The sequence below is a fragment of the Macaca fascicularis genome, chromosome 10 (assembly GCF_037993035.2).
Source record: "Macaca fascicularis isolate 582-1 chromosome 10, T2T-MFA8v1.1".
NCBI classification, from domain to species: domain Eukaryota; kingdom Metazoa; phylum Chordata; class Mammalia; order Primates; family Cercopithecidae; genus Macaca; species Macaca fascicularis.
Genome location: NC_088384.1, coordinates 54,022,810 through 54,034,515, shown reverse-complemented (window position 1 = coordinate 54,034,515; position 11,706 = coordinate 54,022,810). Strand labels below are relative to the sequence as shown.

The window sequence follows — 11,706 nt, the reverse complement described above, 5'->3', positions numbered from 1 at the left end:
CAGGGCAGACAACCTCCCTAGAGGCAGCGATGACGGTCCCTCGCGCCGGAGGGCCCAGGGAGGTAAGCAAAAAGCAGAAAGACACCAGGAAGAAGACCACGCTTCGGACCTCCCCCAGCCACAGCCACTGAGAAGTCGCGCCATGCCGCCGCGCCCACCCACGCTTCCAGCACTCTTGAGAGACCGGACCCCGGGAATCTCGCGGGATCTCACTTTTCTCGGCGGCGAAGGGAATGAACCGATCGCGGGAATTCCACCGCCGCCTGGAGAAGGTCTGGTGACCTCGCGGCTCCTCCCACGTTTCGCGGGGCAGCCCGCCTTGCGCATGTGCAGGCGGCGGCGGCGAGGCTAGGGGTCGCGCGAGCCGCCGGCGCTATGGGGCTGAGCCATGTGCGGGCCCTTTTCTTTGACTTGGATAACACTCTCATGGACACTGCCGGGGCGAGCAGGAGAGGCATGTTGGAGGTAACGTCCCCTCCCGTGGTGCTCCTCTGGGCGGGGTCAGTGCGCCCCGCAGCGTCCTGCGCGCTCACCTCCCCGTGACCCCACTTCCACCCCGGCGCCGTGGGCCGCTCTTGCTGGTTGAGACCTCGGGAGCGTCCGGGTGCGGAGGTGGCTGGAGGTGCGCGGGCCCTGCGGGTCTGCTTTCCCTGACCTGGCGACCACTCGCCACCCAACCTCGAGCCCCGGGGCGGCCGCTGGCGGGTGCCTCGGCGCTCGGGACGCGGAAGGGCTCCGTGACGGCTGCCACGGTGGCGGAGGTGCCCGTGGGCGTGGGAGGCGACAGCAAAGCCGCGAGACCAGGCGCTGGGCCCGCCCCCCGATCAGGCTGTCGGTGTCGGGGGTGCCGGGAGGAGACTTGGTAGAGTTAGCCCCAGTGTTGCCCCAAGAAGGGACACGGCTGTCAGTACCGAGCCTGGACATAAGCCCTGCTTTAGAGAATTGTCCCCACAGAACTCTTTCTGGCCTCCCTGGCGGGGTGGTGGTCCCCGTGGCTTTCTGAGGTGACACAGCAAAAGCCCGTGCTGCGAGGGCATGCCTTTCCCGAGGCGCTGCTTCGCGGCACCGCTCCTCTACACGCGCGGAGGCAGTTTCAGACCTTCCCGTGTTCCAGCCCGAGTCCACCCCGGCTTCTCTTTCTCTTTCTTCAGCTTCAAGGGGAAAGCAAAGGATTTATCAGATGTGGAAAACCCACTTTCAAAAGCTAATTCGTCCAAACCTGAGCTCTCCGTCCTCTTCATGCTTCATCAGTTTTTGTGTCCCTGGATCTTCCACTACCTCATCCGTTTTCTTTTTAGCTGCATTCCACTCCTGCCGTATATTCATGTTTGCCCTATAGTTTCAAAAAAGCTGTAAAAAGGATGCCTCCCTTTGGGCTGTTCTTCCTGCTCTAGATGTTACCTGTCTCTCTTGACAGCCATGTTTTCCCGGAGAAATCCATACCCATTATCTCCTTATCTCTACCTCCTATTTATTACTAAATCCATGGTAATGTTGCTTTATCTTCACCACTAGACTGAATAGACTTGGTGGGTCACTAGGCAATCCCAAATTGCCAGAATCCGTGGACATTTTTAAAGTCTGTCTTCATGACTTTACTGAGGCATTCCCCACTTTTAACTGTCCCTTCTATATAACGTTGGCCTCCACCTCAGGGGTACCACCCTGTGCCATATTGCCTCCAGTATCTCTGGCTGCGGACGTTGCATATTTACCTGTGTGTTATTCGTAAGCTGAGCCCTGTGCATTCCAATTAAATTACTGCTTTAGGCCAATTCTTGCTGTAGTTCCAGAGTTTGGGCTTTAAAAATCAGACATTTGAATATGAATCACAGCTCTCCGAAAACCTAGCTGAAAGTGCCTCAAGGAATTAACCAGTCGGAGCCTTATATCTTCATAAAATGTGAATTATATTAGTCCTCAATAACCCTGTAATGCTTGGGAAGCCCATGGGTGCAGTGTCCACTCAGCGAATTACAGCACCTTCCACCCTCGTATGCTGCCTGTCCACCACTGCACATTCCCCGTGCATGTCTCAGTTACAGCTGAACTCATCTCTCACCTACACTGTTGCTGTGGGCTTGTCTCCAGGTTTACCACATCCAGTGTGTCCTCCACATTCTTGCCACAGCAATATTTTTAAAACAAAGACTAAATCGTATGTCTCCCTGGTCTTTACACCCTCACTTATACTAGTGCTCAATTTTGTTCAGATATTTCTTAATGCATCTGTCAAAGGATATTACAATTAATTTTGAAAGTCAGGTGCCTACAACTAAATAGTGAGCTTCTTGGGAGGGAACAAACTGTCTTAATTCTCCTCGTTTGACACATGGCAAATGTTGAATAAATGCTGGATGGATGGATGGATACAAATTTTTACTTCGAGACTTGGTTCTATTACTGCCTCCTTTGTAATTAGCCTGTAATAATAAATTAGCAGGATAAGAAATTAGCCTAATAAATGAACAGAATCGAACTGTGTGCTCTTGGCTATACTTGGAATACTTTATCACGTAAGGAAACAATAACATTCATAGATGTTGACCTGTTCAAAAGTAACATGCCAGCTTTCATAAATCATTGTAAATAATTTATGAATGGAGGAAGAGGGAAAGGTCCAGCTATTTATTGCCTTGGGCTTCGGGACAAGAGGTCAGATACTGACTGTATGTATGAACTTTAATTTTTTTTAATCACCTAGGGAAGTTATTTTTTTCCTCCCTCTTTAGACCTGTTTTTTCATGGTAATTACTCAGGAACTTTTCTGCAGAAACCTGGAGTTTCTCAGTGAACAAAGCAGAAGAGATTTTTGCATTTGTGAATTTATTTCTTAGTGGGTATGGCAATGAACATAATAAATATTTACAGGTGTGGTAGAAAAAGCAGAGAGGGTAACAAATCAACATTTTAAATAGACTGGTCAGATTTGGCCTCATCGAATAGGTGATGTTTGAGCACAGACTTGAAATAGAAATAACAGAAGGGCTGCTTGAATTGCTAGGCTGAGTGCAGGTCTCATTTTGTGAGTGTGTTTTTAAAGTATGAATAGTTTTATTTGGGATTCATCCCCTTCTGTCGTGCTGGATCCCTGTTGATTTCAGTAGGGATAGCACCATGTTCAAGAGGCTGAAGTTGAGACTCGAAGCCAGCAAATGAGAACGGGTTTTTGCAGGAACTTATATACAAGATGGTCCATTGGCAGTGGGCTGGACAGAACTGCAGCCGCTTGTAAAAAGAATGCAGTTTATATAGCATTTTCACTTAGCACCCTCCCTGCAGCAACCTCCTCCTGGCCACCTTCGTTTAATGGAAAGGGAAAAAAAAAGGGCCTCTATCCCCTCTGCAACCTGAGTTCCACAGGATGGGATGGGCCATGGTCCAGATCTTCCTTCTAAATAAGAAATGAATCTCCGGATTGGACACTTCTGAACTCCTTATCTTGGAACCCAAATACACATTCCTCATAGACCACAGAGTCATTCTAAGGTTGTGCGTAAGTTAGTGCTGTCAGGTGCACCTGCCATACATTTCATATCCAAATGATTAGTATTCAGAATACACTTTTCTTAAAGTGTTGTAAAATATTAGATAGTTCCCAAACTAAGCCCTCAAAAAGTCTTTTAAAATCAGTTAACTAAAGTATTGATGATACTAACTTTAGTTCTGGATCTAGGGAGCAGACAGTAGAAGAATAGAGTTTCCTTTTTTGTATATGTTCAGAGCCTTAAGATAGAGTTTTGAAGTAAGTGAAGTTTGAGTTCATATTAGTCTACTAACTGATAGCCCATCTATCAGAGCAGGGCCCCTTTCTTCAGGCCAGCGAGCACCTGGTGGGCTCTTCATACCAAAATCTTTTTCAGCCCTGCCTTACCAGTCACACACAAAGTATCCTGCAAGTTAGAGAACTTTTTCCTTCACTTCCAGTTCAATCAATACTCCCATTTTCAGTGCAGGTGTTAGGAGAGTTTGTAATAACGCATACTAATTCAGGGTAGGTGTTAATTTCTGTTTGAACTAATAAATGAATGCTGATAAGCTTTTTTCCTAAAGATGTTAATATTGTTAAAATGCTACTTACTGTCCCACACCAACCTGTAATTACTTGCTGTGTTACAAAATGAGGAAGTTAATTGAAGGGATAGAATAGGAAGAGATTTTGAAACTTGGGAATGGCATACCATGCCTTTACAAACATCCCCCTTTTAAGGTGAGCAAATCCTACTTTTTCAGAGCCCCAAGAATGTGCTTAATGAAGCACCAGTGGAAGTAACAGGAAATTGAGTCTGTATTGGGAGCTCTTTGTTTACTTGTTATGAGCCAGCCCCTATTTGAGCTCAAGCTCTGTGGAGTCCTAGAGGCATGTGTCCTTGCACTGCTGTAGGGTTGCTGAAACTTTGGAGCTCCTGTCAGTCATAGCTTAAGAGTCCTTCAATTCTTTGGGAGGCCGAGACGGGCAGATCACAAGGTCAGGAGATCGAGACCATCCTGGCTAACACGGCGAAACCCCGTCTCTACTAAAAACACAAAAAATTAGCCGGGCGAGGTGGCGGCGCCTGTGGTCCCAGCTACTCGGGAGGCTGAGGCAGGAGAATGGCGGGAACCCGGGAGGCGGAGCTTGCAGTGAGCTGAGATCTGGCCACTGCACTCCAGCCTGGGCGACAGAGCGAGACTCTGTCTCAAAAAAAAAAAAAAAAAAAAAAAAAAAAAAAAAAAAAGAGTCCTTCAATTGATGTTGCTAGCAAAAATGGTGAGATAAACATGGAGATTGAAAATGTTTTATTAATAGAAATTTATAAAGCAAAATTTTACAGTGTTTTGCCTCTACCTAAAATTCCTAGGGCTGTTATATTTTTCTTGGGCAGATAAGATTTTTCTTAATGATTACGTTTTCTTTTCTTTTTTCTTAAAAAAATTTTTTTTTTTTCTGATATGGCCGAGTCTTCTCATACATTTTCCGATTAGCACAAATACCTCAAAAAATGTTTTCCTTTCAGCCAGGCACAGTGGCTCACACCTGTAATTCCCAGCACTTTGGAAGGCCAAGGCAGGAGGATTGCTTGAGGCCAGGAGTTAAAGACAATCCTGGGCAATACAGCCAGACCCGTCTCTACAAAAAAAACTTGTTAGCTAGGTATGGTGGTGTGCACTTGTAGTCCTAGCTCCTCGGGGGACTGAAGGGAGGTGAGCCCAGGAGTTTGAGGCCACAGTGAACTATAATCATTCCTCTACTGCACTCCATCCAGCCTGCGTAACAGAGCGAGATCCTGTTTGGGGGAAAAAAAAAAAAAAAAAAAAAAAAGACCCTTTTCCTTTGTTGTGATTCTTTTACTCTGAGGGAAGAAAAAGACGTGCGTTTTTCTCTCAGTAGGTGAGTTGAGTTTTTGGTGTGAGTAGCATACTGCTTATTCTCTAATCCTGTTACAACAGATATATTTTAGCTGTAGCTGGGTGCATTTCAAAGAGCCAGCATTGCCCAGCCTGTTTGACTTTCCTCAGGTGCTCACCTGAACACAGGACTTCCAGTGTAGGCAGTTTATGAGGTGATCCCAGGATACACGTTAAGGGGTCAGGGAGACAAGAAGGGGAAGGAGTCCAGCACAGGTTAGAGCAGCTTAATGAGCAGGTTACTGCTGTGAGCAGCTGGAGACCTCTGGGAGACAGTACACAGAACAGGGTTCAGTTGCGCTCCCCAAGGGGCAAGGAAGCTGTGATATTTATTCGCCAGTTTTTAACCTACATTTGTTGAGGGATGCTTCCAGGGCAATACTTTTTAGCCCCTTCCTGTGTGTATAGATACCCTGTATGTGGTCAAGTAAAGCCCACAAGCAGAGAGGCCCACACTTGAGTGGGAAGCCACTGGCGAGTGAATATAGTGTGTGCCAAGGGGATTTAAGCAGCACCTGCTATAGCATGGGGTTCAAGGCCCTTCACAAACTATCTGCAAACAGGTTCCCCAATTGCATCTCTTGGCATCCTCCTTCACGTGCCTCCATTTGGGCTCAACTCAGCTTCTTGCTTTTTCCACAAAATTTTGAACTCTTGGCCTTTGTTCATGCTGTTCCTCTGTCTGGAATGATTTTCTTCTCTTCCCATACCCACTTTTTCTGCTTGTTTACTCCTTGGTCTCAATGTGACTTCCTATGCCAGCTACCCTGTGGAATGACTTCCGTATTATTGGCACAGCTTGTTCAAACTGTCATGGCATGCCCCCCCTACCCCATCATTTGTAATGGCTGTATATTCCCCAGCAGATAATGCCCCAAGGACAAAGGCCATTCTCCAGCGCTTAAGACATAGTGCAGGCCGGGCGCGGTGGCTCAAGCCTGTAATCCCAGTACTTTGGGAGGCCGAGACGGGCGGATCACGAGGCCAGGAGATCGAGAGACGATCCCGGCTAACACGGTGAAACCCCGTCTCTACTAAAAAATACAAAAAAACTAGCCAGGCGAGGTGGCGGGCGCCTGTAGTCCCAGCTACTCGGGAAGCTGAGGCAGGAGAACGGCGTAAACCCGGGAGGCGGAGCTTGCAGTGAGCTGAGATCCGGCCACTGCACTCCAGCCTGGGTGACAGAGCAAGACTCCGTCTCAAAAAAAAAAAAAAAAAAAAAAAAAAAAACAACATAGTGCAAAGGCAAGCATGTGGGCTTTGGAAATAAGCAGGTATGGATGCAGATCCCAGATGGGCAAGTTATTAAGAGTTCTGCACTTCCCTGCCTCATTTGGAACATGGAACTGTCTTGCAGGATTGTAGAAAAGATTAGAAATAATGTATGTAAGTATGTAGTACAGTGCTTGCCACATTAGGGGTTTTTGGGAAAAGTTAGAAGACAGGCCAAATGGATTAGTGTTATAAAAGCACACATAAAGAGCCTTGGGAAGACGGGAGAGGGAGTATTTAACTCAAAAGTACAGAATTGGGGCCCGGCACAGTGGCTCGTGCCTGTAATCCCAACACTTTGACAGGCAGTAGCAGGAAGATCACTTGGGGTCAAGAGTTCAAGGCTAGCCTGGCCAACATGGTGAAACCCCGCCTCTACTAAAAATACAAAAATTAGCCAGGCATGGTGGCGGGCACCTATAGTCCCAGCTATTCGAGAGGCAGTTTATGAGGTGATCCCAGGATACACGTTAAGGGGTCAGGGAGACAAGAAGGGGAAGGAGTCCAGCACAGGTTAGAGCAGCTTAATGAGCAGGTTACTGCTGTGAGCAGCTGGAGATCTTGAAGGAGAATCACTTGAACCCAGGAGGCAGAGGTGAGATTGTGCCAATGCACTCCAGCCTGGGCGACAGAGCGAGCCTCTGTATCAAAAAGCAAAAAAGTACAGAATTGGGCCAGACAAAGTGGCTCACACCTGTAATCCCAGTAATTTGGAGGCCGAGGCGGGCAGATCACTTGAGGTCAGGAGTTCGAGACCAGCCTGGCCAACATGGTGAAACCCTGTCTCTACTAAAAATACAACAATTAACCAGGCGTCGTGGCGGGCACCTGTAATCCCAGCTACACAGGAGGCTAAAGCAGGAGAATCCCTTGAGCCTGGGAGGTGGAGGTTGCAGTGAGCTGAGCTGGTGCCATTGCACTTGAGCCTAAGCTACAGAATGAGACTCTGTCTCAAAAAAAATAAAAGTGTAGAATTCAATCCCATTATAGGTGATAGTCAATTTAGGTCTTCAAAATATGAAATGGATATAGATGAGAAAAAATTAGATGAACTAGGTGTTATTTTTTTCTGATAATAGTCTAAATAGTGGTTGTCAGAAATTTTAAATGTTTTACCAAAAATAAGTACAAGGATTTTTTGTTTTGTTTTTGAGATGGGGTCTCGCTATGTTGCCGACACTGGTCCTGAACTCCTAGGCTCAAGTGATCCTGCCACCTCGGCCTTCCAAAGTGCTGGGATTACAGGCATGAGCCACCACACCCGGCCCAATAAGCACAAGTTTTATTTTCATGTCTTCGTGACCAGAATGAAAGATGTTGGACTCTAAACTACCAAACAAAGGATTGTCATTAGCTATATATGAATAAGTTGGTTTTAAAAAATGAGTGAGTTCTAGAGAGGTTGGGAGAGCCTCACTTTGTTGTCTCTAAAAATAAGGCCAATTCCCACCAGAAATAGCTGCTTTAAAGCAGAGGAGTGGAGTTGGAATCTCTCAGCCACTTGTACGATCACAGCTTCCTAGGGCATGACTATTAAAGACATGCAATGTGTTAATGGAGTTATTTTCCATTATTTAGGTGATAAAACTCTTACAATCAAAATACCATTATAAAGAAGAGGCTGAAATCATCTGTGATAAAGTTCAAGTTAAACTCAGCAAGGAATGTTTTCATCCTTACAATATATGCATTACTGATTTAAGGACTTCACATTGGGAAGAAGCAATCCAGGAAACAAAAGGTGGTGCAGCCAATAGAAAATTGGCTGAAGAATGTTATTTCCTTTGGAAATCTACACGTTTACAGCATATGACACTAGCAGAAGATGTCAAAGCCATGCTTACTGAACTTCAAAAGGAGGTCCGCCTACTTCTCTTAACGAATGGGGACAGACAGACCCAGAGGGAGAAGATTGAGGCTTGTGCCTGTCAGTCCTATTTTGATGCTGTTGTTGTAGGTGGAGAGCAGAGAGAGGAGAAACCAGCACCGTCCATATTTTATTACTGCTGCAATCTTCTTGGAGTACAACCTGGGGACTGTGTGATGGTCGGTGACACATTAGAAACCGACATCCAAGGAGGCCTCAATGCAGGATTGAAAGCAACAGTCTGGATCAATAAAAATGGAATAGTGCCACTGAAGTCCTCCCCAGTTCCGCATTACATAGTTTCTTCTGTGCTAGAGTTACCTGCTCTCTTACAAAGTATAGACCGCAAAGTCAGTATGTCCACTTAAAGCACATAAAAGGGCATGATTATGAATGTTAGAGTCAATTTGCAGAGTAGGAAATAAGAAAAGTTAGGGCACTCCATTTACGATAATCCAACTCTAAGAATAATTTTACTTACGATTTAATGGCCAATATTTTGAAGGTCTTCCCAACCCTATTGCTTCTAAGTTGTAACAACCAACCATTGAGTAGTACTTCTATCTGAAAATTCAGATTGTATTAATACAAGTCAGTAGTGTAGCCCAGAAAATTTGAGGAAATATATTATTTGTTAGTCTGTAACTGGAGCATTTAAAATTATGTTACTAATCTTTTAGTATCTTGGCTGCATAACGCCAAGCAGGATTGCTTTACATATGGATGCACAAATGTAAGGTTTATCTTTTGGCTTAAAAATAGATATTCTAAAACAGATTTATCAAAGCAACTGAATCTGGTTAATATGAAATAAGTACTAAGTCACATGCAAATCAAGGTATTTTATAGTGAAATTATTTTGCATATTTTGAAAGCATAAACCATAGTTTTTGCCTACTTTGGATGTATACTTTCTTTTATGAATCTGATTTTTCTGTATGACATTTTTTTTTTCAGAAGGCAGGGAGCAATTTTCCTATGGCATGTGACAGATTCCTCCAGTTAGAAAAAGCTATTAAAATCAACACGTGGTGCTCCCTTACCATGACATTTTCTCACCTGTGCACAGTGAGCTGGTAGCTTCCTTGTAGTCTTCACCTCTCCAGGAAATGTTTTCACTATCTCTTCCCGGACACACAGTGGGGTTGAGGGAGCTAGACTGTTTTGCTATAGATAATTGCAAGGCACATGGCACTAAAAGTCATTTTTCTTTTGTGAATCCATAAGAGGAACATTTCCTCAGTGTAGCCTAACCATGCAGCCCCAATCTGTTCCTTTTTTTTTTTTTTTTTTTTGAAATGGGATCTCTGTCACCCAGGTTGGAGTGCCGTGGCGCCGTCTCGGCTGACTGCAACTTCTGCCTCCTGAGCTCAAGTGATCCTCCCACCTCAGCCTCCCAAGTAGCTGGGACTACAGGCACACACTACCACACCAGCCAATGTTTTGTTTTGTTTTTGTAGAGATGGGATTTTGCTATGTTACCCAGGCTGATCTCAAATTCCTGGACTCAAGTGATCCTCCCACCTCAGCCTCTTAAAGTGCTGGGATTACAGGCATGAGCCACTGTGTCCGGCCCCCTCATCTGATAGAAAATTAGATTTTGCTATGAGCCATTTCCAGCTTGCCAATTTAATACTTGTGTGACTCTTCTTAGAGTTACCATCTGCCTTAAATTACCTCTGTTTTTCACATTCTTGGAAATATGGTTTTGCAAATTTCTATATCTAATTCAGGGTTTACTAGGAGCTTAATAATTAATGGCTACATAGCAAGGCATCATCTTGGAACCGGAGAATTTTCTCTAGACTATTAGGCTAGACAGTCTTGTAATTATACTAACCAAACCTGGAGTAAAGTGGTTGAAAAAAAGAAAGTATAAAGGGGTTTATTAAAGTGGTTAATATGATTTAGGTTGGTTTTTGATACGTTTTTCTTCCAACTGTTATATAAGAAACTACTAATGTAAAATAGTAGGCTGTATGTTGGGATGTGTATATCTATGTCTTCAAGACTAATACTCAGAATCAAATTGTAGATTGTACGTATCTGTGAGCCTATTTGTTTAGCCAGTTTTCTGTCTACTTCCAAGAAACAGGATTCTCTGCCTCATGCAAATGCCCTTTTGTGTTTACTTTTTGCTCTTGATTTTTAAAAATGTGATTGTGCCCTTGATTGTCCCAAAGTGCTGTTGCTATAACAGTGAACATTTGTGAACAGAGGATGTTTGTAGTTTCAAGTGCAGTACCCATATGACCTTGATCATATTTTAGCTATTTAAAAATTAAGTTGGAGGATTTTGGCAGAAGTCATGTGCATGATTGCTCTGATAGATTGGTTGGCGTGTGCTGCAGGGGTGTTGTCCTTTTAACTCTCACACAGGATGGATGTAGGCAGTGTCACATTCATTGTGCTGAGAGTGAAGGTTCATCACTCCTATATCCTGGTAGCAAATCTCAACAAGATAGCTTCTGGGATATTGAGTGAGCAGTTCTCCAGCAGAAATGGTGTAGGAAGAAAAAATTGAATAATTGAATTTCCTTGTCTTCACAGTTTGTATTCTACAGAGTACAGTAATATATTACATTCCATTTGCACCCTTCCTTAGGGAAGAGCTTTGTGGTTATCTACCTTCTGAGTGGAATGTTACAGAAAATATTTTAAAATATTGGAATAAACCTATGATTTTATTAATAATATTTTTTGTTTTAGAATAATATTCCTTAAAATTGTAACAGTGATGTTTTGTCATCTTTATTTTTTTTCAAAGTTTCCCTGTAGTGACCTTCTCACACATAGCCAGAGGCCCTCCCTAACACTGTTTACAGAGGTGGGCCTAGAACAGACATGAACGGACACTGCACCTGGAATTCCAGCACCAGGTGGGGATGTTTGGTTCCATGTGCACCTCCACATACAAGGGCACAAACATCTCAGATCTGGGATTGCCCAGGACCTGGTGGATGCTCAGTATTGTAGGAAAGCAGGTCTCTACCAGAGTACTTGGTTTATTGTTTTCAAAGTTCTTTGCAACCTTCAGTAAGAAACATTTTCTATCATAACCTCTTTAACACATTTATAGTGTTAGGTAACATTATAAATATATATAAATAAATATAAATATAACATTTATATAAAAATATTTAAATATAATACATTTATATTTATAGTATAGCACAATA

At 44.1% G+C, this 11,706-nt stretch overlaps 1 protein-coding gene across 1 annotated transcript; it reads left to right on the top strand.

The window, feature by feature from the left end:
• The first annotated feature begins 299 nt into the window (after positions 1-299).
• Positions 300-11,223, top strand: LOC135965526 (N-acylneuraminate-9-phosphatase-like). Its single transcript, XM_065522598.2, has 2 exons — positions 300-465; positions 8,239-11,223. The coding sequence occupies exons 1-2, from the start codon at positions 376-378 to the stop codon at positions 8,893-8,895; spliced, it is 747 nt and encodes a 248-aa protein (XP_065378670.1). The 5' UTR covers positions 300-375; the 3' UTR covers positions 8,896-11,223.
• Positions 11,224-11,706: the final 483 nt, after the last annotated feature.

Coding starts and splice junctions, on each gene's coding strand:
- LOC135965526 (XM_065522598.2), top strand. CDS start 376: ATGGGGCTGAGCCATGTGCGGGCCCTTTTCTTTGACTTGGATAACACT. Junction 466..8,238: donor GCAGGAGAGGCATGTTGGAG/GTAACGTCCCCT, acceptor TCCATTATTTAG/GTGATAAAACTCTTACAATC.